This window comes from Megalops cyprinoides, chromosome 5 (genome assembly GCF_013368585.1).
Source record: "Megalops cyprinoides isolate fMegCyp1 chromosome 5, fMegCyp1.pri, whole genome shotgun sequence".
Taxonomy (NCBI): domain Eukaryota; kingdom Metazoa; phylum Chordata; class Actinopteri; order Elopiformes; family Megalopidae; genus Megalops; species Megalops cyprinoides.
In genome coordinates, this window is record NC_050587.1 from 11,541,849 (window position 1) to 11,568,246 (window position 26,398).

General features: G+C 42.3%; 1 protein-coding gene across 2 annotated transcripts in view; it reads right to left on the minus strand.

Moving 5' to 3' along the window:
* arhgap24 (Rho GTPase activating protein 24) overlaps nt 1–26,398 on the minus strand; it is a 104,182-nt gene that overhangs the window by 48,063 nt on the left and 29,721 nt on the right. For both annotated transcript variants that reach the window (XM_036528618.1, XM_036528617.1), the window contains exon 3: nt 22,175–22,262. In XM_036528618.1, the coding sequence (XP_036384511.1) occupies nt 22,175–22,262 (88 nt within the window). The remainder of the gene's footprint in view (nt 1–22,174; nt 22,263–26,398) is intronic.

The window sequence follows — 26,398 nt, forward strand, 5'->3', positions numbered from 1 at the left end:
TGTGTGACCACACACGGAGCCGAGGTGAGTGAAAAGTAAGTTTGCAGAAATGGTATTTGATCTGAAAGTTGAACATAAAGAGCCAAGGACACACAACAACCAATATCTTCAAACTTTCCAGACAGTGCTGAACACAAAACACGTTGATTTCATTCGCATTTGCAATATTATTTATGCAGTTAACAACTTTGGTGCCAGACTCCTGTTTTGCCTGTATCGCCCACACTTTTTAAACTGAGCCAAAGACTATTAGCACTCTCAAGTTTCAGTGCAACCTTGTAGTTCCTGTTACATCCTGATTAAAATGCTCATCTGTAGCATAAATCCTCTTAACTCAGTCCAACAATCCATTGAGGAAGTGAGATGTTTCATTTAGTCCCCAGTCCAGTGTTTCTGCTCTCCCTTATCACACAGCAAGGCAGAATGGGCCTAAGGCAGATTCCTGAATTCTTACAGTTTTTTTTTTTTTTTTGTCGTTTGCCAAGACTGAAATATTGCCACTGAAGGAGCTGGGGAGAGATGTGCAAGTGATGGGTCTCGCTGCTGTCCGGTAAATACATCTGAGGACTCACCGCCCCTGAGAAGCTTGTTCGAATGAATGCAACAGTGGGACCTCGCCAGCCCTGGCCCCTGGACTCATATAGGAGTACAAAAGGCACTTACCCCATGGGGCTACACTCATTGGACTCATTTATACAGATGAGAGATGCTGCTGAGATGCCAGACAGAGGCTCTGCCATTTCAGAAGACAAAACAGCATATATTTAAACAGATGAATGTACTGCTGTGATGCTGGACAGAGGCTCCACAACTTGAGAAGACAAAACAGTTCTGCTCTGGTCATCTTTTTTTCAGCAAGCCATTACTTTTTCCTGCGTATCCACTTTTGTGGTAAGATGTGCTCAGTTCACTCAAGGTGTCAGTTGGAACACTTATCAGACAGGCGCAATTCACGCCGTTGGAAATCGTCTGCACTTACCTTTATCAGAAAGTGTCTGTGAGACAACGCGCCACCTGTCAACCACAACATACAAATAACCCATTTCCCCTCAGCGGAGTCAGAATCAGATTTTACAAGGGAATTTAGAAAACTTGTCTCTAGATGAGAGTGCCGCATGTTCCGAAACTTACAAAAACGAGTAACACAAAGTCCGAGGAATGACTCACCACCGCCGCTAAGATAAAGATGAAAGCAATGTTCTCGCTGCAAAAAAGGGCTCCACGCTAAAATTTAAATTCCTTCAAGATGGAACGAGGCTGGCAACCAATTAATTTAATCTCTGGTGACATTTCATCAAGGCAGGCTTCTGACGAGGCTGATGAATGGCAGTGCTAACTCATTCATATGTAGCCATATTCCACTGCTCCACACTGCCCTCAGGGATAGCACAGGCAGGGAGGGGAACAACCAGACCAGAGCTGCTCTCCATTGGGAGGCGATTATGCAGAAAATAAGCTACAATACACTGTGTGCTATGGTGATATAAGGCTAAACTATGGAACATTTGATTTGGGGTAAAGGGCTTTGCTTATCAATAGAACAGAAAGCAAAGAGAATGCAACAAATTTAACAATCGGAACTCTTTGTTTTGATTCCCAGCTTTTGGGACAATTACCACATTTATTACAAATATTCTACATGTTTTGACATGCTACTATTGCATGTAGTTTATCATATAAATGCATTCCAGTGAATGTTTTCAGCTATATTCACCTCATCAGTAAGTTTGACCAGAGGTCTTATGAGCTGCCCTTTCACCTACACAAATCAAGCTCCGTGACGCAAACTGTGACGCTTTTAACAGCATACGAGCAGAGGACTCACTCCTGGTTCCCTGTGCAGATGAGCACTCAACAAAATGAGTGCTGTTATCCGGACAGCAATAGTCAGAATAAATCTCAAGTGGATTATATGAAAAATATCAACAGCCAAACCAGCCATCCCTCAGGAAATCATGTGGAGTTATTCCTGAGATACCATCATATTGACCATGCACAAAACGCACAGATGATCATGTGCCCACACTGGCTCTCACACACACATACACAGACCCACACGCACGCATGCACATACACACACACGCACGCACACACATACACACGCACACACACACAGCTCATCCTCTGACCTTTCAGCAAATGTCACAATACTCCCAAATGAGAAAATAATGGTGCCCTAACAACATACTCAGACATTTCTGCACAGGGACATTTGAAGAATAATAAACAACATAATGAAGTCCTGCAAACTGGAACCCCTCCCCCGAAAAGAAATTTATATGGCTTGTTCACTTTCAATTTCATTTGTTTCCCTTGGCATTACACTTCATCTCATATTTTCATAAATATTTATTGTTGCTCATACAGACTATTGAACTGTACTTCAGCACCACGTTTATTAGATAAAGTGAATGATACATAATTGTCTGTGTGTATATAATTCAGCTTGGCTTGACACTAGGACGGGGAACACAAAACAAATTAAATGAACAGGAAGTCTATACCAAGGAAAGAGTTTGCAGCCACAGCCTAACATTGTAATTCACAAATAATGGATATACTTGGAAAGTAATTAAGACTCCTCACTCTTTTGTGCAAAGCAGTGATGGGACTGACTGCTGACTGACTGAGTTACACGGTAACTTTTCCATGAATGTAGAATTGAATATGCTGTTCCTTACCTTTATTATATCTACCCAGTTCCCAATACCCAGATCTACCCGGTTGTTTCAATGGAAAAAAAAACACAGGCTACTTTCAAATTTGTTTCTGGTTGCCTAACTCTCTTCAGGCTATCTGACCTTCACACAAAGTCCTGAGTGCATTACTCTCTCAAGGGGTTGTGGAATTTCAGCAAATTGTTTCTCATCTGTAAAAAACAGCCTTTTCTCATTCAAACAACAAAAAAACAAAAACAAGTACACATGGCCAAAAAACATTGTTGATCATTTCAATAGACTTGGTGATGTATATGCTTTGCATGCTATGCTAAAAGAAATTTCGCTGTACACTTTTAACTGTATTAGCATCCTCCTGATGCTAATAATTTCTCTCATGTCTCCTGTCTTCTTTTCTGCCAGAGCAAACTGTCAGAGCAATTGTCGGCAGTTATCTGTGGTAGCAGTGTGCACTAATTCTTAGCACCCTGGGCTCATAATTAAATAATTGTTGGTTCCGATCTCTGCGGGGGACAGCTTTTTGTAATCAAGCAACAAGCTGTACCTTAATATTTTCTGCTAAATGACAAAACAAAAGGAAGCAGTTGGGGGTTCAGCGGAGAGGCCAGACAAATCAGGATAACGCTCACCTAACCAATGACACGGAGCCATTCCACGGCTAGAAAGCGAAAAGCTGGGAACCCTAGAGAACCGGGGACAGAGGTGAAGCCAACGTCAAAACCGCAAGTCTCGAAATCGTCTGGGTGTAGTACGGAACAGTAAAAGGCCATGAACTCATTTATGTTTCTCTCCCCTGTCCATGATTTATTACACCTACATGGAGAGTGCTGCCTAGCAAACTGTGCCCAGTGGCTGGACCTGTGAAATTGTACAGTGGATAAAGCAGTGATTCATTGCGTGATGTGCGTGAGACGCCTTCGGTGGGATTAAATAAACTCCAGGCCTTTTGGGTCCACATAAAACCCAATGATGTTCCTCGAGTGCCATGACCTGCCTCAGGGAACCAAAGGGCTTCTAATCCTCCGGTGAAAATTACGCGCCCAGTTAATTCAGAGCTGTCTTTTTGAAGCAAGATAAATTCAATTCATTATTTGACAAACTGAATGCACATTTCTCTGAGAATGTTTCAGTCTTTTACCACACGTTCATACAAAATCATAATTCATTCAAAAAAGGATACTCAGAGTGTACAGTTGAGTCTTTTTTAATCTGTTCAACCTTCATTATTGTGTGAAATACTTACAAACACACAATAATGAAGGCTGGACAGATTGCAAAGGTATTATGTTTGATGGTATTATCAAACTACATCTAATTAGAGGCCGATACAGACTTCTCTGCCACCTGACTGTGCCCTGGCAAACTGCTGCTCTCATAATATTAATGGTGTTTGGCTGATGAATAAGAATCCACTGATTTATCTGTAATGTGCTGTCAGCATATTGTTTGATGTTTTCTGTATTAACATCTCACCCACATGGAAACCACGCATTATTATTATACGTCAGCTGGAACACATATCTCCTGGAGACAGATCCTACAAAAATACATATTCAGTCTCGCAAACCTAACCCAATATAACCCTGCGTGTTGTAACAGGTAATCAGTCTCTTCTTAGCCAGGAGAACACAACTGTACAACTACACAGTCATTGGATGGAAATAACGTTGGATGGAAATTAAGCAATAATAAATAAATAAATAAAAACAAGACGCTACAGAACAGCATGAATGCAAATGAGCCTTGATGAAAAAATGACTGACATGGAAAAAGATTCTCCTTTGATGATTTTCTTAAAACTTCAGGAATTAAAATATTTAATTTAAGCTTTTCCTGTGTGGGTTGCATTCAATCTAACTGCAATGATAAAAGCCATGCAAAAATGAACCATGCCATACGTGCTCAGTGTCATCGATTCGTTCCTCGTTTGAGGTCAACATGCTTCCTTCCTCAATACAGAAAACAAAACATCTGAGTCACATCTGAAATAGTTTCCCATGGTGACTGCATCCTGTTCCCCACTTGGAAGATGCACACTGATTTGTATGACACCAGCAGTGCATTAGAACTATAAAAAAAATACAATCAAACTTCACCGCAGGTGAAGAGCTTTAAAGTTACATGGAGGCAAGGCTCTATGCATCCTTTAGGGTTACAAATGTGAAAACCTGTTTGGCACATTTTTTGTGTTAGTTTTAGTTCTGTTGGGGTTAGTCTCTCTTGCATGAGAAGTCAGGTCTGCAAGGAAGACAGTGTGGAAAAACTCCCACATCAGTGGGGACTTCCGCCTCACAGGGGCAATTCAGGCCCCTGTGTTTCCCACTTACGATTTCATCCTTCGACAGGCTCTGCACCAGACACAAACAGAGGAATTGGAAGTCTTGAATCTTCATTATCATGCAGGTCACAGCAAGTCTGGCCTCTAGGGCTTTGCACTCCCCACCTCCCCCACCCCCCCAACCGCCCCACCAACCTCATCTCCCCATGCACAATATGTTATAGCTCTGGTTCAATTCTTACAGCGCTGTGGGTCACGGAGGCAGAAAAAAACAATATATGAAGGTATTTGATTTCTGTGAGTTGAGAAGCTGCAGTACTTGAATATTTGAGACTTTCTTACATACATGGTCTGTGAGGCCCTGTATAGAACAGAACTGTGTCATTGCCCGTGGCACAGTTTCCATGTACTGTCAACCATTTCCCATGGTCAGCTGCACCTTGTTGGCATGTATCTCATCCCTCTCCACTGCTACAGCATTGCTTTTGTATGTCATAGCAGCAGAGGGAAAACACTGCAGGACAGTCTGGTCCCACTGTTGCATCCAGACAAGCGATAATCGCCACACTGCACTCTGCATTCTGATCAGCAGAAGAAGGGATGCTGCCTTGTTAATGTGAAGTTTGTCCCAGGCATTATTATGATGCTGTAAATTTTGCTTAACTATTTTATGCAGCATCCTGATTTGCAGTATGGCTGTTATGCATTTCACATATCACACCTCTCCTGATCTTGGATTGGTTTGTGAAGGTGAGATTGCCTCATTTTCTTAGTGGGTGCAGGCTTTGTTTTGCACCCCAAAGAGTTTTGGAAATTTGTAATCAGGGTGAGTCACCCATTCATTGGACAAATGTGTATATCCCCACCCAACACTCTTTACAAAGCTCCATCATTACTGCACATGAATGAAATATACAAAGACTAATTTCAGTAAACCCACGGCAATCTCGTATTATGAATCTCTAAGTAATTCAAGATGTATACCAGCTATACAAGTCCATTCTGAATACTAAATGTAAAGCCATGATATACTGTATGTAGAAGTGCTTGTTATTCTCAAGTTGTTTTTAATACAGCCACTATTTTGTGCTATTAACGTCCCCATCCTGGGTAGTGCTATCATGTTCCCTAATCATGTGTGTGGATCTCTACACTGTTCTGGTTGTGGACATGCTCTCCTACCGCGGGTTTATTTCCATACTAACATTCTCATACCCCTGTTCACTGCAGTGCCAGACCCCCCTGCAGAACTCCTGTCAGAACCCTGTCCACCGGTACCAGACTAATTTGCTTACCCTGGTTGGTCTTTGCTGTCTTTATTTGTTATACTTACCCATGTCAGGCTAAGCCCACTAATGTTACTAGTGCTGACTTACTCACAAGCAAGCTGTAGACGTGGTCGGTAAGACACATGAGCTATTTAGTAGATGCCAAAAGGACAGTGTTTGAATCAGGAAGGCACATTGCCATAAGATGAATCTTATGATAAAACATGACATTTTAAAATCATCAGGGACTGTTTGATGCAATGCTGAAACAACAGTCATCACAGTTTAACAATCAGACTTCGTTTGAAATAGGCTGAGAAAAAATACTCTGTGAAAACAAAGTTTAAAGGCCAAGGAAATCTGATTATCCCCTGATAAAAAAAACAGAAGTGAAACCATGTGTGACCTTTGTGCAGCGAGAATCCCATGTGCTTTCCCTGTGTTGATGTTAGAGAATTAGCACCACGGGTCAGATAATTGACCACTAACATGTATCTGTTTGAAAACTGCGATGACATGAATAACTTACTGCTGGCCCCGTAAAGCTGCCTACACTGGTAAATAGAAGAGGCCATAGCACCGGCCTCCCAAAGAGTAATCCAAACACAATCAATGTCCAGTAACTTAGCTGAACAGATTTGATTTGTAGGGACGATGTTCAATAAAGGAACAGTATATTTTCAGTAATAATTTTCGAACTTATGTCAACATTTTGGGAGATAATATACTAACAGTGATCGAATCTGCTACAAAAAACCATGGAAAGTCGTTCTTTCTGCGAATTTTGCTTCTGTATGCTTGCTGGCTGCACTCACTCAACCAGCAACATCATTTACCACACAAAATACATAATACATAATCCCTACCAATATCAGCAATACTTACAAAGATATGTACCCTGTGTATGGACCTACATAAAGAGAGTATGTTAAAACGGTGTTACAGCGTGGATTAAGGTTTCACGGTGACAGACACACGGTGCCCTTCACAGATGAAAATCACATGGAGAAATAATCCTGACTGGAACAGGTGCAGTAGGTGCTAGAATCTTTCAGTGAAGTTTCACACTCTTACATCATGTGTTGTTTAAAGAGCCAGCTGAAGGCATTTGTGTTTTTTCCTAGGCTTCAGTAATCTCACACAACACGATATGTTGCCATCTTTGTCCTTGCTGTTGTTTTACTGTGATTGCGCGTGATAAAATTCTTTTATTTCTGGTGCGGCTTTGCGGCTCTGCAGTCTTACTTAATCGGTGCAAAGCCAGGCAATGTTACAAAGGCTGGTTTGATATCGGCTGCGTATATTTGATGTAGTCAAACATCAAATATACGCATTGTTCCACATGCAGATGTTGTTTTACGGTTGTTTAGGCTGTTATGAAAAGAACATTATGAAAAATCAGACATCCTGTTTGGAAGAGTTGTTGACATAATGTGAGGTCTCATTGTATGTGTGTTCACACACTTCTGTTCTTCTGTAGAAGAGTAAATCCAGTCAAGAGAATTATGAAGTCAATGCACAGTGTCTGTCATACTGTATTACCATGAGCATTGATAGATAAAAACAAATATAACAGTTTTTGTAGCATGTACTGTAATCCTCTAAAATTAATCATTTCTGTACCTTGAATTCAGAGAGGTAAAAGCAAACTGGAAGATGTTATGATGCAATACATTTTTGGGGGGACTTGTCTTGTTGAGCAAGAGACAAAAGCATCATTAAATCAATTTCCTCAGGTCTCTCCTCATTTCACAACTGCTTAGTCTGAATCTAGTGACGATTCCTCTCATTAATGTTAAAATGGCAGAATGAATTCCACTAGTTTGTTGTGCGGAGAAAACTGCTTGCCCCTCCATCTTGTGTCTGAGAAAACTGAAGCAGGTCTAGACCATTCTGCCATTCAACACCAGCAAAGAACAAGAAAAAAAAGATGAGGCTGAGAGCATTTCCCAGTAGCCCAGTCTGAGTGACCTTGCTGGTGCCCTTGCCCTTGTCCCATTAAAAGCTTGCAGAAAATAGATGTAAATATCTATTTCAGACAGTCAGGAGCATCTCTTCTCAGATACCATTTAGTCGTCATGTCCAGAGGGACACAGTTAATCATCTCTATTGACCTATCATATTTAAATCTCTTAGCTGCGGGGGAGAATTGCTGGATAAACAAACTAACTGCCGCAACTAGCAAACAAATAAAAACCGCCATAATTTTTGATATTTCTCTGTTCATTTGAAAAGCCCATTTATACTGGTGATAAACAGAATATGTATTATTCACTAATGAAGTAAAGTTCACTGACCCCAGAAACAATAATGCATTGAATGGCTTATTTATTGTATTATTTTCTTAACAAGTTAACATGCTTTAGTCTACAAAAAAGTTAGGTAATAGTTTAGGAATAATGTTTGGATATAATATCAACATTAATAGGGGATCATGGCATCACAGCAAAGAACTGAATCAATGGAAACACATGATTTGAGAATACATTTCAAATGTGTAATTATCTGCAATCACTGTTAATTGAATAGTTCATTCCTATTCAACATCTGATATAGCGAAACATTTGCATCCTTTATTGGTAAGTACTGTAGGTGATTTGTACTTTATAAATGGTAGTGATTTGAAGAAATCATCGCTATTTCCGTTTCCAGTGGGTGGCTTACATGTGAGTATGTCATTACACAATTCTGTTCAGGGTACTGACATACTGTAAGTGTTTCTTCTTAAAGAAAATTGTGAAAGACAGAGGGTGGGATGGGGTGGGGGGGGTGATTAGTCACTTACATTATGTTTGTTTAGATGTACACATTTTTATCTATAAATGGCTCACAAAAGCCACAGAGATACACGAAAGAACTACATCAGGAGAAATATGAATTATTGTAGGTCATGAGTTAAAATTTGGGATAATTTCATCAGATTCTTGGAGAAAAGCATTACGTTTCCTTTTTTCAGATTCATACGGAATATTTTTCAGCAATGCGTTTACGTTCTGCCCGAGGCCGTGTGTCCGTGTCGTAGTTTAACATGCTATCATTATTCACACCACATGATGGCACTACTGCCACTTTTTTTAAAAAGGGAAATGGGTACTCATTACTCCCTTCCATAGGACGCCTTTTGTCAAAGGACATTTCTGAGATATGCTCAGTTTCGGGAGAATATTTATTTTTGATTTGCCTGAATCCTGTTTACGTTAATATCTTCCTAGATGGGTCTCTTTTTGCAGGACTGGCCTGGATATCAGCAGCACTGGCTTACTGCTGATATGTGTTAAACATATGCCTATTCCCACTTCGATCAAAAGATTTATATAAACATGTGATTGTTTTTATTGGTAACACCTTTGCTTGATAATGGGTTCTCAAAGTTGAACACAACTCAGCAAACCTTTCTGTAGCTCAGGCAGTAAATATCACATTCCCTTTGTGGAGTGGTAACAGATATTTCAAGCAGCTACAGGAAGGGGGTGAATGGGAAAGCCTACAGATATCCCCTGGCAAAGCGTAGGTAATGTATCCTCACTGAGGACATCAGGGTGATTTAAAATTGCCTCAGAACATTCAATGCAATGTGATATTTACTTTGCTAAATTTCTAGAGGTGTCATGCGATATTCCACACAGCAACTTTGAGTGACCTTTTGCCCTCTTGTCCCTTTTTGTTCCTTTGGTCTGTCACAGCTTTGTTTTTGGCCTCTACATCAAGTGAAACATGTAGCCTAGGGAACTCAGTATATTCTTACTTGACAAAGGTGACTGGCCATAATTCTAATATTTATTCATGCTTATAAAGTGAAACAAAACCATTTTGCTTCACTGATAATCACATATTTCATTGATAACTGATCATTTCTTTACAAATCATCTTCTTCTGATCTCCCTACCGTGTGGGACCGACCACCAGGTGAAAAAATAAGAATATGTCACCAGTCATTCAAAATTGGGGGCAAAAGAAAATATGCAAAATAATGTTATCTTGTTTTGTCAGTTTCATTAATGCTGAAACAACAACAGAGATAATTTATATTATCAGGACAGGGGAATGAGCAAAACTGTATTGCATTTACTAACTGACCAAAGACCTGAAACAATCTACCTCTTAGGGACTCACTCTGGTCTCCTTAAATGTTGGATATTAGATATCTGCTATATACAAATGTCTTTCTTGAACAATACTGTCATATCTGGGCTATGGAGCAATTAGAATCAGAAGTCCAGCTGAAGCCACACAGGAATACCAGGAATACTCCTTCAAGATTGATTAAAGCATACTGCAACACATAGTAGTGCTATATGGGCCCATTCAAAATGGGTTCTACATACTAGATGATACAGAAGTAGCATTTCTCTAAAACATCCAATAGATAGCAGGAATAAATACTTGACAGTGAAAATCATACCCATCCTGCTACATTGTGAATTCTGGGGATCAGCAGTAACTGTATACAAAGAAGTCTTTATCCCAACAAATGGGAAGAGAGATCAACAGAAAACAATTCCCAATGAACGAAAGAGTACAGGCTTTATTTTGTCAGCATGAGGCAATCTCTTACTATTATGACAAGCACTGAATGTTATGGCACTGTTAATGAGCACTAATTGCTGGACTCTAGGGTGGTAGTATTGGACAGGCAGTACACAATTGTTCAGCTCGGTCAATATCAACTTGGAAACTCTTGTTGGGTAAATAAGGAAGTAAGTTCTGCAAAGATGCCGTATGATGACAATTAAACAGCATGTCGGCACCTCCACTGTGTGTGCACACCAACTGACACGTTCTGACATGTGCCTTTCCTTGATGTCATCACAACAAACTCAGACGCGACGCTGTGACCTCTTCAGCCAGGAGTCTGTGCATATTCGAGCGGCACCCCCTGGAGAGGACGAAACCCTGCCCCCGCGATGCTCTACACGCGTGTGACAACCGAGAGGTGCACTGAACACGCGTGCAGATCTGCTGGGGGTTCAGGGGCCCATTCGCTGCGGGAGCTGCGGTCGGTCGAGGTTCTACCCGCATGCTGGCGCTTATCGCACCTCTCTCCGACGTGACTGAGCTCGCTTCCAGAGTCTCCTTCACACGGAGCGTGGAGACGATGCAGGGATCTATGGGGGCCCTGCAAGACAGAAGCCGGCCCCACGGTGCATGCAGGTGTGTTTATGTCAAGATGGCACAGATTGGCCGCTCCCTCACACCCAAACAGATGCCTCTGACATCTGATAACCAAGCCGATTTAACGCTTAATATCCTCTGATTTTACCATTTCCATGTTAGCGGGTACATACAGCGAGGCAGCGCGTTTGAAATTCTGCTGTCTTTATTCGGAGCCGTTCACCATGTAAAACTGTCGAGGGCCCTGGGGAGGGATTTCGGTGCCAGTGTTCTGTACATTCTGTCTGATTGGCCCGGAGCCAGAGCCAAGCGACTGAAAGTCTTATTTAGAATGTTAATTGACGAATGGCAAAATAACCACGGGGAAGTGCTGAATCACATTTCACAGCGGGACACCGAGTCTGTTAGCCCTCTACTCTCCGCCACACTGAGGGCTGTACCATCTGCCTCCCCATGTCATTGTCTCGTTGGTTTGAACCAAGATTCTACATGCATGTTTGCGATCTTTTTTTAATCTTCTCAGACTTTTCTCTCTCTGTATTGCCTCAGTTCTGTCTCTCCCCCAAACGCGCCCCCCCCACGCCCCTGCCTTCCAGAACAACAGACACGGATAGCACAGCAAATTGCACAGCCAAGTTTCTGAGCGTTCCGGAGCACTGTGTGACCTTATTGATGTCGATAACATGTAACATTTCCCACAGCTTAAATTCAGAACATGTTGTGACAGATCTCCCTTTATTGCTGTTCAGGCAACGAAGGAGAATAATGCTCCTCTTTCTCTGTTGTGTCTCCTTTCACACAGAGCCTGGCAAATGAGTGGCCTTTCAGTAACTAAACGACATGGAAGGTGCTGCCAACATGAAAGCACCCCTCGAACCCCATGCCATGCCCCCCAGCTCGGGATCCCTGGCCTTCCACAGATACCTGGCATGCCTCCAGTGCCCCCCCTACCATCACCGAGGTGCAGGGACAATGGGTCTCTGTGTGCTTCCACTCCGGGGCCGGGCCAAGCCTCCCCAGATGGCGCTTCACCCTCCAATCTCATCGCACTGCCTCTGCCATATTTAGCTGGGTGGAATTTGTTTCTTAAAGTGTTTTCCTCTCCCCTCGATCTCTATGGTTCTCTTCAGGCTCTTTATGTTGCCCTTTTTTGGGGCTTATTTATTTTTTTCCGTCGTTACAGAGAGGAACTGGATGCCATGGAAAAGAGAGCTTCGTTGTGGCACGGGGAGCTGAAGTGAGCAGCCAAAGCCTTGCGTTCTTTTAAGATGATAAGAACTTCGGAGGCCCATGTTAAAAAGGTTCTGTGGAAAACAGCTGTGTTAGCAGTAGTCACAGTCTGTTGCCCTAATGCTGCTCATAGTCAGAACGTGTTGTAAGCGGCCTGAATATGACCTTGGTTTTTTATACTATATCTGGTATGTTATATGGTATATTGTTAATACGCCTAGGATAACAGGATAGAACTCAACAGTTGTTCAGCAGTTGGTCATCCCACATTCTGCATTCATTCAACGTCTTATGTGTTGTACACCTGTGTTTCAAGAAGTTTTCAAAATTTACACACAACTGTGGTTTATCAGATAATGTAAATTTGTTGATTCAATGTGATTTTTACAATCACTTTGAGAAAACACACAGTCCATTATGTATAGTGTCACGGCTAACAGAACGTTAGTGTTCTGCAGTTCAGACATGTTTGTGTATGTTTCTTGACTTTGAGAACAACATTAAAACTACTTAGATGCATTTTCTGTTCTGTGCATTTCAGCATTTCTTTCATATGGCCAGACCACCTGGTATAACATCTGTCTGAATCAGAAAGGTCATATGTACAAAAACGGCACCAAAAACGTCATTAATTAAGAACTCCCTCACCAACTTTGGAAGATGAGGGGTTTTGTGCTCCAGCCCACGTTAAACCTGCTGACTGACTACAGAGGATCTTTTTGTGAAAGCGTGTGTGTACCAAAGGGCAACCATGCATTACTAGCAGCACCAAAATAACCTGCAGCAGATGGGACCTGTGCTAGAAGCAGGGGGCTTGGATGGATGCTGATGACAGTGGGTGATCCTTGCTGGACAAGGCTGCATACTGGCTTTGGCCTGTGTTTTCATAGCAAACACACGCTGTACGCCACTCGAATTCCAAAGTCACTGCAGAATGCCATTGCAGAGGACCAAATGCTGAATCAGATGTGCTTGAATAGTACCTTAGTTCATAATTTGACTGCAGTCTTCAATAGTTCAACTGCCAGCATGCTTGCAGTTTGAGTAACAATGGTCACATTCTTAGAGCCGGACAACCAGCTGATGGACATTATTCTAATTATTCAGTCAGATCAATACAGAGAAAAGAGTATTAATACTTGTTTGTTTTGTACTTTCCAGTGTCAGACACATTTTTCAGAGGTGTATGTTCAATGAATTTCTGCAATTGCAGTAATATGTCATTCATGAACCTGAATTTTAAGGTAATAGGCCTATTTCCTTTTTCATTCGTGCCATCTTTTCTCACTACCACACCGCACCTAGCCCAACATACAAAACATACCTGTTTTCTAATTTACCTTTCTCAGCGTGTCACACAAAACCAAAACTCTCCTACTCACTTTATCTACAAAACCGTGACAAACCTACCCAACGACACGCCACGTGTTGTTCACAAACTCCCGGTTCCTTCCCACAGTCCTGTGTCACAGCTGCGATGGCACACTCTGAAACGCGGACTGAGTCACTCAGATCGGCGAGCTCTCTGCCTCACGCTGGCGTACGGACTTAGACCAGATGCCCCAATCTGATCCGTCATCATTCCTGCAGCAAGTAGCCAGACACACACGGAGGTCGCGCAGACGATCCCCCACAGATGCGCCGTCACCGTTAGCACGCAGTGAGAGGGGCGCGTCACCCGCGGCTACGGCCCGGCGTCGCCGTGGAGCTGCCAGCGGGTAGCTCCTCTCACCGTAATGGACGCGATTATAAATGAGCCGTCCACCGTGCGACAGCGCCGTCCTTGCGAGACTTATGACTTACGATTTACGGCGCAAACGGTACTTCTGGGATCGGCCCTCATCGGGTTAATTAAGCCCAATGTCATCTCGGGCATCCAATCAAACCGGGGAATTAAATGATGGCGGAAAGGTTACGACAGTCCCGCTGCCGGCACCCGGAGCAGTCATCACGGATTCGGATAGCACGGGGAACGGCGGGCTGAAACTACTTACCGTTCCCCATTAACGGCACCGCCTTCTTGAAGGAAGCTGATATAACTACTATAAATGTGTCTGTGACACCGAAAATGTGTCAGCGGGGACCGTGTGATAGAATGTATCTGCAGCACAGCGCGTTCTGTTGGGAATAAGTCATTGGGCATGGGAGCTGTGGACTGAGGGGAAAGTAAATCTGTCAATGCCATGCAAATAACGATACATTACCTCGATGAAAAGAACATGTCTGCTTGTGAACAAGCATTAAAACACAAGGATAGCCTCCCATAACGGTAAACAGCCATTTCTGCTCTCCTCTCCAGAAAATTAGGCGGTTCTCCATTTCTCAGTATCTGGCTTGTTTATCTCTTGTTGAGTCTTTTGAGTGGTGTTTCACGCATGACGTTTTTTTTCCAGTGTTTTGCAGCCAATGCCCAGGGCAAGCCCGGATCGGATTCCGTGACGCCATGCCAGACATTCAGCAGGGATAAAAGAGTCACTTTGATTCAGTGCGGACCGACAGTTCTCCGCCATCCAACGTGGCCGCGTTCCATGTTAGTGAAAGCGTCATCTGCTTCCACCAAAGAAGCCTCTTCCATATGATGTAAAATGTATAATGTAAAAAAATTAAAAGAGAATCCTGATTATGGGTCACGGATTCCTTTATATCTGATTAATGGCCACCTGTCATTGTATGGCATTAATATAGGAAGATGAATTTATTTGACCTCTAAACCTGTATTGTTGCCAGGTGGGCCTTCAGATTAAGTCTTAAAGCCCTCTCACATTTCACATTCAAATTGTAGCCTATTGCAAGAAATGAAATTTGTCTGGTTTCATATTGGTTGCCTGCTGCCCTTCACCTCTATCTTGAAATACTTCTGCTGTTAGCATACGAATACAGCTCTGTGAATTGGGCAATTGCTTGTTTTGTGGCCCAGAACTTAAAAACAAAGAGCTTGTAGCCATGGTTTGTGCATGCCCTGCTTCATTTGTGTCAGGCCATGGGATGCTGTTAAATCATGTTACAAATGCGAGCAGCCCTGCTTAATGGTGGAAACTGTAGGCTAGTTCAACAGTGTGCAGTCACAAACATCTTTGTAACTTTTTTTTATTAATAGTTAAATGCCATAAAATAATACATAACACATTAGGAGAATTAGCATTACAGAACAGTTACCTATTTTTTTTTACTGAAAAACAAGTCGTTTTTCAGAATCATACATTTTTTTTTACAGCTATATGTAGGCATTCAGAAAATGAATGAAAAAAAAGAAAGGTAGGCTACTTTCTGTCTAAAAAACCATCTCCATGGGAAAGGACTAGGAACTCAATTTGTCCATTTTTCAGTAGCCCCAGGATCCACATTCCTAGCATGATCTGATATGCATTTGAAAGCTGTAGCTTTGTAGTCAGTCTTTCACTGGTCAGCACTGTTGTGCTTGTGTGTCTGGCATACTGTATGTTGTTTCTTTCAACCTGCTATATATAAACATCACGTTTTCTCACAAAAGAGTATGATTGCTACATTGAATCAGGAAAAATGTCTTGAAGTCATTTGCATTCACTTTTGAGTTATCTTAATCTAATGACTGTCAAAGAAAATTGAGATGATGCTTTAGAAACACAGCATAAATGATTTTGTGCTGGTGTGTGCATTTAACTGGCAACATGCACTGCACATAAAGTTGCCTTCCCTAAACATGCAGTACACATATACATATGCATGCATGTATGTCTGTAAACACGCATGTAGTTTACTCAGATATATACACTAATTCTACATTTCAACATATGGTTGCTCTATATGGAAGCTCAGCTGCCTAATATTGTATAACTTTTGTTCAACAGGTACAAGATTTTTGGAAATGATCTAAAGCAACTTGTTTCTAGAGGTAATATAATCACTTCACCACAAGTGCTCTATGTGCTGTTAGACATATCTTGTCTGTTATATGCATCTCATGAAAGCGGATTTTAAGATCCCTCTAATGGTGTAGCGAGCACGAATGTCGAATCTGTAGTTTGGAGCTTGAACGATTCTGTAGCTGGAAGGAAATGAGTACAGACAAAACCAGCCTTGAGTGGAAAGCGCTGATGTGTTTCTCAGTGACGGCTGTAAATCTGTCTCTGAGTGTCACCAATGCCAGTGACCTGCTGTCGGACTCGTCAGACAAAGCTCCGGTAACCTCAGAGCAGCCAAAACTCCGCTTCCCAACTCAGAATCCCACTCGGATGTAGGTCAAGCGAACAGGCTTTTGCCACATTGATCTGGATGTTTTATATATTTCTTTTTTTAATTTAAGACGAGCTGCCTGATGGTCAGCATTTGCTCATGTATCATATAAAAGCTATCTACAGATATAGATATAGATATAGATATAGTATTTTCAGCACATTTTATATGATATATATGGCACAAATGAAAAAGGAAATATCAAGTAAGTTTCCCACACCAGGTTAATGTAGAACAATATACATTTCTATGGCAAAACATTATAATTCTACGAGCTTACTGACCTTCCATTTTGGACACCTGGAACAGAGCCAGATTGACAGTTGAGTTGACATTTGACATTGACATTGACATTGACATTTTTAATAGATGTACTGGGGACTGAGAGCCATGGGCTGTGGTGTAGGTTACTGCAGGTAACACATGCCTCTGTGTAGCACACGCATGGTGGGAACGCTGCATTCCCTTGTGGTGTGGGGTGGAGCAGCGCTGTCCCTGACCTTGACAATGCCATGCGTCCCTTCCTCTCCTCTGAGCGGCTCCACGAACATTAAGCCGCATATAAAATTACACGTGATCGTAAATCGGTCAGGTACAGGGGCTGCTGTGTTTTATGCTGTCTGTCTGCGACGGGGGTAATTTGGCTCGCCGCGAAAGAGATAATGAATACTCCTGGCCTCGCTGTAATTAACCCATAACTAAAAGTGAAAATAATACGATGCAGCGTCAGACACAAAGAATGGGCCCATTAAACTTCAATTAATGCTGCCGTTCCAGGTTTCCGGGCTGTTCCGGCAGGAACCGGAGCCAGGCCAGTTCTGAGCGGGTTTCCAGAATGCGCTTAGCAGGTGTTCTTCCAAACCACACAGCTTCCGTCTTGAGGACTCTGAGCTCCCTCTGCTTTAAATAACAGCCTCTTGGCTTTAGGGAATCCCCCTAGACTTCTCTATGTATTTTTTTTTACTATTGGGTTGTAAAAAAGTCAATCCCACCTCCCACACTCCAGTCCTACATACAACATTACCTTTCAGTGGAAAACATCTGAAAAGCAACACTTGCTCAGCACACCTCCTTCGCGATGATGGATCACATTGGATAAACAATGTAATATGCCTCATTGATTAAAACATGACACCATAAAAAATAATAGTGGTGTGTCATCATATCAACTAAATGCCACAATGCATCATATGTTTATGTGGGAACAATGACAACACTGCTGACCTATTTGCACTAGCAGTATTATATAAACTATCCAAATGGAAATTGTTCCTGAAAGACTGCAGCATATTCACTTCTGGTATGAATGCAGATGAAACACTGTGTTGTTAAGGGACAAAAAGAACTAGAAAATTCTGCATTTAGTTTGCGTTAGGATTCAAAATGCAGGTCAGAGAAAGTGCGCAAATTAAAATCTAATTAACAGGTCCTGAACGTACAGCCTCAGATAATTTCACATTTTCAAAACGTCCTTGACACCACATCATCTGATTGAGGCGCTGCATGTTCAAATGATTGCAATTACCTGCATATAATTTATTATTAATTCCTCCGCATTCCTCTTGTTGACCACACCAAATGACTGGCTCTTGAAAACAGGAACCTTATAAATTGAAACGTTCAATATTTCTGAAATAGTGAATACTTTTTATCCTAATGAAATTAAAAAACAAAATTAAATTGAACCTGAAAACTTCTATGTTCCTTGTTCTAATATGTAGAAATTATATTTGACATCAAATTTTATTTCAAATACTTTGAGTGAAATCTTATAATCATATCTTTCTATGCAATAGAAACACTAGCATGTTGCTTATTCTGGTCATTTACTTTCCTATGTGGAATAATAATAAAAATAAACATGTAGATTATGTGAAACTGCTCCAATAGGAAAACCAGTTATGTGGTAATTGCATCGAAAGTACTGTTGAATCAGTCACCTCTGAGTCAAAAAGGAAGAGAGAATATTCCTTCAAGCTGATAGTCCTCCAAGTCCGGAGTTGTAGCTGCTACTGTATTTCACTCCTTCAGAGTTTATTCCCATTCCCGTGTGGAACCTTCAAGGATAACAAAACTAACCAAGTACTCTTGAGGACAAATGGATTTATCTGGAGCTGCAGTGCCGCAGCCCACAACGCCTCGAATGCTATCTGAAGAAATCAGCAACAACAAAGTCACAGAGCAAATCAAATCAATGCACTGAATGTGTGTGTCGGGTTCCATTTCTATATTCTACAAGGCCATTACTCTGACAGAAAACCACTGGAACAAAGTAACAATATTAAACTACCTGTAAAGTAAACTGTAGATAATAGCAGTTGTTCTGTGCTAAAATAGTTTGTAGCTTTATACTATGGTGCATTACAAAAAAAACCACAAAAGTTAAAGTTTGCTGTTAGAGCTGTTTTTAAAGTTTAACACTTTAATACACTGTTAAATGTAAATATTTCCTGTAAGAATTCCAGGTTCTTTGTTGGTCAAAAGTAATATGTTATCCTCCACTAAATTCTGGCATTGTCCCCTGGTCCTCTCTTATACTGCATCAGGTTACACTGCCCCCACGATCAACAGCAGTAATTATTCATAGCGCTGACAGGGAAATGTGCCGGTTCTCCATATGGTAGGAAATGTGTTTTCCCTTTCCTTTGGAGTGGGTTTCCCTCTCACACATCTATCCGTGAGTGAAACAGCAGATCTCAAAGTGGACAGAGACTGTTTTTTTTTCCCCTCAGCGGTGTCGCTCACTCTTCAGGAGTTAGGGGTGTGTCAGACTCCGGGGAGCCGCAGACTGTTGGCTGAGGACTGCCTCGCTCCAACTCATAACATGTCACGGAGGAGCCGCTGACATCAGTCGCTCGTGAACACAAACACATGCGCGTGCACACGGCTGCAGAGCAAAGGCCAACAGACAAAATGTAGGCGAGTGTACTGGGCTCTCTGCTGCACAGACGTCCACGGAGGTTACACATCTAGAAATTCAATGGCAAAAAGCACCCACATGCAAGTCTCTTGAAAACATTCAAATTATTATAGAGTATTTCAAGTACTAAGTAAATATGAGTTGTAAAAATCAGTTCAAGGAGCCATCATATCAATTCTGGAATGAACCAAAATCGTTACAATTTAGTCAGAACAGTGGTCACAAGGTCATCGTGTCACCACGAACGTGGCAAATTCACAGCACGGCAGATTGGAACAAAACAAGAGATAGCCTGCAAGGTCACAATCTGTCAAAACAAAGACAGCCACATTCCATAAGAGCAACCCACAAAACAGTCTGCAACTGGAGCCACTGGCACTAAAAAAAGCAATGGTTTCAAGGCTAAAAACATAAGGGCACTTAGAGAGACAAAGGTATTCAACACAATTTTGGCAACTGCATATAAATACTACCTATATAATTAAGCCACGTGTGTTCCCCACAATTGAAAAGATACCGCCTCAAGCAGGGAAATGTGGGATTCGGGAAGGGGGAGGGGGAGGCATTGCCGGGTACATCTGATGCCCTGTGCACACGGGACGGATCGATTAGGGTTCGGTCACGGCTCCCAGCGCGGGCCAGCTGAGCGTCCCGCAGCTGTCTCCCTGTTTTGAAATCCTGTCCCGGGGCTCACATTCCCAGCATTTCTCTCCCCGGGAAACATGACTCTCCTTCCACTGGGCCCTCTCCATTCATCACCGTCCAGGCGGCCCGGGGGGCTCCTCTGCCGACCCACCCGGGAGGGAGGGAGCGCTGCTCGGGCAGGAGCCGAAGGGTGCTCCATCAAAAATTGAGAACCGGATCCCACCGAGAAGAAGTCTAAATACCTGTCGGTGAGAGTCGATGACATGTCACCCACACAGAAGGTGGCGCGTGCAACGTGGGAAGCTCACTCTTTCGTTCACCTCTTGAGTATTTCTGCTGCGAGATTGTTGCAGGAACACACGATAAGGGCCAAATGAGCAAGCGTTGCACCATATTAGAAAGCATGTATCATTTCTGACATGTGTCATAGGATTGCATGCTCCGACCTGCATTCTCCTCATTCCTTCTGGCGGCCTGAATGCTGTAAGTCTGGATCTCTCTAGATCTGTACAACGGGTCTGTCTCTGTGTATCTGCTCAACACTACGATCAGGCAAGCCCGGGCCAGGAGAGTGGGCCTGGTATCGCCCAATTAGTGTCGTCTTCAGTTATCACAAATTGCATTTGCAATTGCTACACGTCGAGCGCGCACCCCCCGTCCAAAACATTAGTTCAATTAATTGATCGAGAGATGAGGCAGAACGCGAGCTGGTGCGCTAAGCCACCCTCGAGGACTGGAGCGTGCTCGGTGTCTCTGATGCGCTCTTTCCTCAAAGCCCATCTCATGTTGCCAATGAACATCCTCACTCTGCACCACTGTGCCCAACCACAAAAATGCATGTCCTGTGGCCGCATACCCTGAGGAGCCGCTATAAGCGCCAGGCGAGCGAAGCAAGAAGAAACCCATATATCTCTCCATCTGCGAGCAGTATCATTGATAATATTTTGTGCCAGCCCAAAAGCACAGTTGGGCACTGGCTACATTACATTGCATCCATTTAGCAGACACTCTTACCCAGAGCAACTTCCAGCACAATAGAACAAAAGTGTATCCATTCAAGTTGAATGAGCAACGGTGTCAGACCAGGTTAAAAACACTCTCAGACCAGTGAGTTTGAGCATAACACTATTCAAGCCCTACCTTACGTTAACTTGCACAACCTGACTAGACAAGGAAACCCAAGTATGCTACCACACATCAGTCACCAAATCACAGAATCCAAAACACCTAGCAATACTACATGTACAATAAACAGCAAGTACTACAAGTAGCAGGTGTTAGGGGGCAGGGATTGAGGTGATGTGGCTAAGAGATGAGCGGCAACATGTTTCCAGAAAGACCGGGCCTCATATCGGCTTATCGCTTCAAATGATCCACAACGGTCCTGACCTTCAAAAGGCTCAAATTCAGCCTCGCTCCCCCAAATGTAAATGTCATAGATTCCACCTCTTTAACGTTACAGCTGAAGTTTGTGAGAGCTTTCCGTTCCAGGAGGGCATCAAGCACTCATGTTAGAATGTGAAGACGGGTGAGGGTAAACATGGCGTGGAGAGATGCTCAGGGAGCTCCTCCCAGGGATTGTTTGAGGTGGATTTTGGGGTAATTGGAACTGTCAAACCCCTTCTAAAGCGCTGCCTCTGGGAGTTAGATTAGCTTTAAACAAATGCCATTCCACTGTCACCGCCACGGAGAGATGCCCTTGGAAGAGAGGTGCGCCGCAATTATCTCTGTGAACAACTGAGAGCAACAAATGGCAGTGCCATCCCACAAAGGCAGAAACCAAAAGAAAAAAAAAAACAAAAAAAACAAAATAACCCAACTTAATTCGTACCTGGAACGACTTCAAAGAGAAATTTTCCTGCCTCTTCACCATTGTTCGGGTGCTCGGTGACTCTGTTACCCGGTAAGAAAATGGCACCCTGGAGGAGAGACGAGAAAAAAAACAAAAAAGATGAAAAACGCTGAAAAAAAATATATATTCAACAACATAATAAAAAAATGTGATAGCAAGCTTGATGCACTGTTTTCATGATCTGGACCAGCTACTGTAATAACACACACTGCATTGACCACATTTTCAGTCCTACTTGGGAATCCTCTACGCATTGTAGAGGATTCCCATATCGGATGGAGACAGCTAAAGGCAGAAACATCAGCATCAGAAAGAAAGATAAACTGGGGTCACGGATTGTGCCTGCAGTGCAATTTAGTATAACTTGCATGTAGCTGGCACCTTCAGACAAACTTTAGCAGGTACTGCCGTCTGGGAGCGCGTTAGCTGCATGATCAACATGAAGAAATACGCCTGTAATTGAAACATTTGTTAAGGCCTAGCGAGGATTATCAGCGGCGCTGCCAACCCCACGGGTTGTGTATGGTTCCCTGGGGACCCTGGATGACGGAGCTGAGTTGTTATCGAACGTGACAAAGTGGCGTTATTATGGAGAAACCACTTCCTCAGCTGGTTTTGCCATGTTTAACTAATAGATCAGTCTCTGACACCAGTCTAGCTCCTGCTTTAAATAGTCATAACATCAGCATGTTCTGATACCCCCCCAACAACCTTGCCGGCTATTAATAGACCTCTCTCTCGCTCACTGGTGTCTCGCAGTTCCTCTTCGACGCTCCAGTTTCTACAGCCCCGAGTATCACGCCTTCCCACCACGTGGCCTGGCGACATACACTTCCCCTGCACCTGCTTTTTATGAGTGCCCGCGACCCAGATACCCGCAAGCAAAATAGAGTCTTGGTTATGAGGCGAACCAGGAAAAGTTTATGTGGTCAAACCCTCTCTCGGCAGACAGACCGCTTGGGTTGTTTTGGAAAATTATGCAACCGTTTATGTTTATCTAAGTTGCTTTTACTGTGGTTTCACTGATGTTTGCCATGCAGAGAGGGAAAAATGCCTAAGATTAATATTTCAGTAATATCTATATGTAATGCTGAATGATGTTTTGAACATTGATTTGTTGAACGGATACCAAGAGCCCAGGAGCAAAAAACATGCTGCTTTTTGCTTTAGTAGAAGTTACCAACAGAGAATGAGTAACTACAAAAATAATTTAAGCTATTGCTATCCCAAATTAAACAAGATCTTTTGTTCACTGTATGTGGGAGTGCAAGGAGAACAAAGTTCTGGAGGGAGGTATCGCATGCAATATATAATATGCTGGACATATATCTACCTCTACACCCTAAAGTGTTCATATTAGGCATATATCCAAATGATCCAACTTTCTGAAAGAACAAGAAAGCACTTATTAACATAAGCTTGCTCCATGCTAAACGCGTCATAGCCTTATCATGGAAAAATGTAAATAGGCCGCACTTAGGTCAGTGGCTCCTGGAGATGTCTTCCTGTCTGGCAATGGAGAAAATCACTTATATTTTGAAAGGTGAAAGGGAGGCCTTTGATTCCATATGGGAACCATTCATTCTCTTTATGGAAAATATGGATATGTCTGAAGCGCTACAAGAGGCTGAGGAAATGGGATATGTTTAAGGGATGTGAGGTCAGGTAGAAGCAGAGAGGACAATAACCTTTTTCCTTTTCTAAATTTTATTTATTTATTTTACTTTTCACCTGTGTATTTTTCAATTTGCACATTTTATTCAGTTATTTGGCCACAGTAATGTTTTGTCAATTATGTTTTTTAATATTGTCTTGTTGATGTTTGTATATTTGTTGTACTATTGTTGAAAATCAATAAATACATTGTTCAAAAAAAAAACAAGATCTTTTGAATCACTTTTTCTGAGGATATCCACAGATGACGTCTGTGTGTTTCCATGCGGTTTCATTAAAGGGTTGAGATTGTCAACAAGGAAGCAGAACAAGAACTGCAAACCAGAACTGTACTTATGAACATTGGAAGCCTTGAGTTCATTTATAGACTGTGCAAGCTATTAGATTACAGACTATATGCATTGTAGCCATGAGTGTATGATGCATTATTAATCTCTTCTGGAGTGCTGCATGATCTTATATAATCAATGTTGACAGCCGAGGAGACCCAGTGTCTCTCTCCAGCTGGGAGCATGAGAGTGCAATGCAGATTAGACTGGTTGCAGCCAATTTCTTGCACACATGCTCATGTGTGGCAAAACCTCTTAACCTTCTTGGGGCACGCATTAAATACAAAAATACATTATTATATCAAACATGCTCGCATGTGCGCGCACACGCACACACATACACACAATCAAAAAAACACATTTGTGTGTGTGTCTGTTTTTTTTCTTTATATACTGTATATAGATAATGTTACAAGTATATATGTACATGTGTACAAAACATGAAATACATAATGAAGTAAATGTAATCTAGATGCTCCCAAAGAAAGCACAAACTCACGTCATATTCTCCATATAGTATGAATCTGATAATTAAATCTGATAATTAAATCCAGACACGTTCAAAGGCAGGACTGGGACCCTCCCAGTACCTGAGGATTTTGCATGTAGATAGGAATTATAACTAAACTGAGATAAACCACTAAATGACTGAGAGCTGTGCGGATGCCATTTGCCAATCATTAAAATGCCTCCCATCTTTTAATCCTGGCAAGATGTGCTGCAGCATGTTGCTTTGGTGCTAAAGGCCTATAAACATTTACAAGAGTCTGAAGCAGTTTCCTGCTGTGACAAAAGCCTTTAATGAAGCATGACTGTAAGATCTAATAAGCGGAAGCCGTACCTGTAGCCCATGTGAAGTGTATTAAAGTTGGCCCATAAAGCTGATATATATTTGTCCAATAATTACAAGAAGGGAAATGTTTGATGTGGTCCATGGCCTCTGGCCGGCATGGATTTTAACACCGGAAAAAGTAGCCCAATTCGAAGCGGCAGGAGTCCCGTTTATGTTTTGTGTCCGGCGGACCGTGATCATTCAATGGCACCTAACGAGGCTAAGCCAAGCAAAACCCATTTCAGGTATTCGGCCCACTTGCTTTGTTAAATCGTCTCTATAAACAAGATGTTTAATGAATTAATTACAGCTCCAATCCACTTGAGTGTAACAACTGAGAGTAATCAATGGCTAAACCTATAAAGATTTTTACTTCTGCACACAGCGGTAACTGCCAAAGTGTGAAGCAATCCCGCAGACCAGAGCAGTGGGCCACATGTCGATGTAATCACCTCACCACTCCGCTGTGGACAGAAGCAAGTTGTTATTCTCCAGGGCATCGCCGCTACTGCAAACATGTCCATTTTTATTAAAATCAGTTGCCTGGAAGCTCTCTCACTTTCGATGTAATACTTAAGTCAACAGGCACTTCCAACACATTATCTTTCTTCTGACTGCTGCTCGGAGGCAGAAGTTCAAATCCCAGCATGAGGCTGTACCCTGTTGGCCTCCTCAGCCTAGGATATTTTAGTCCTCTCATTATTTCCTGGTAGACCACTACACTGTACCACCCGACAATTACATGGGAAAACGTTTCCTTTTTTCTTTTCTTTCGCTTTGGGCAATCCTGGACAACAAAGGAATGGGATGCTACTGTGGGAATTGTGGGAAACCGGATACATGATATCATGTTCACAGGTCATGATTACGATCGGGAAGACTCGGGCATTCTGGTATCAGAGGTTAGGCCAAAAAATCACTGGAATTTCCTCTCTGAATGATAATGGGATGGATGGTCTGTGGACTATGGAGTTGTAAAACCAGTAGTATGTGATGATATAATTATTGTTTCCCCATAAAAACAGTTTTATCTGATTAAACGCATTCTGTTCTACAACATTCTACTTCTACAAGCCTTTGAAGTGTGTGACTGAGAACATGGATGAAATGTCCAGATTTTAGTCTGATTCAGGTAAATTCTGAATTGAAGTCGTCTTGCAGGGATTCGGTCCAAAAATCTGTTTAGATGTAATGGATGAGATGCCAAGAAAAAACGACGAGAGCAATCGCCTGTACAGAATTAACAGAAATCAAACAGCAAGTGGCTGCATCCCAAATGCCCCTCAGGACATAATTAGAAGAGGGCCACTACTGGGCGAGATCCCATAAAAAAAGCCATTTAACCTTGACTGTTCGATTCAAAGCCCC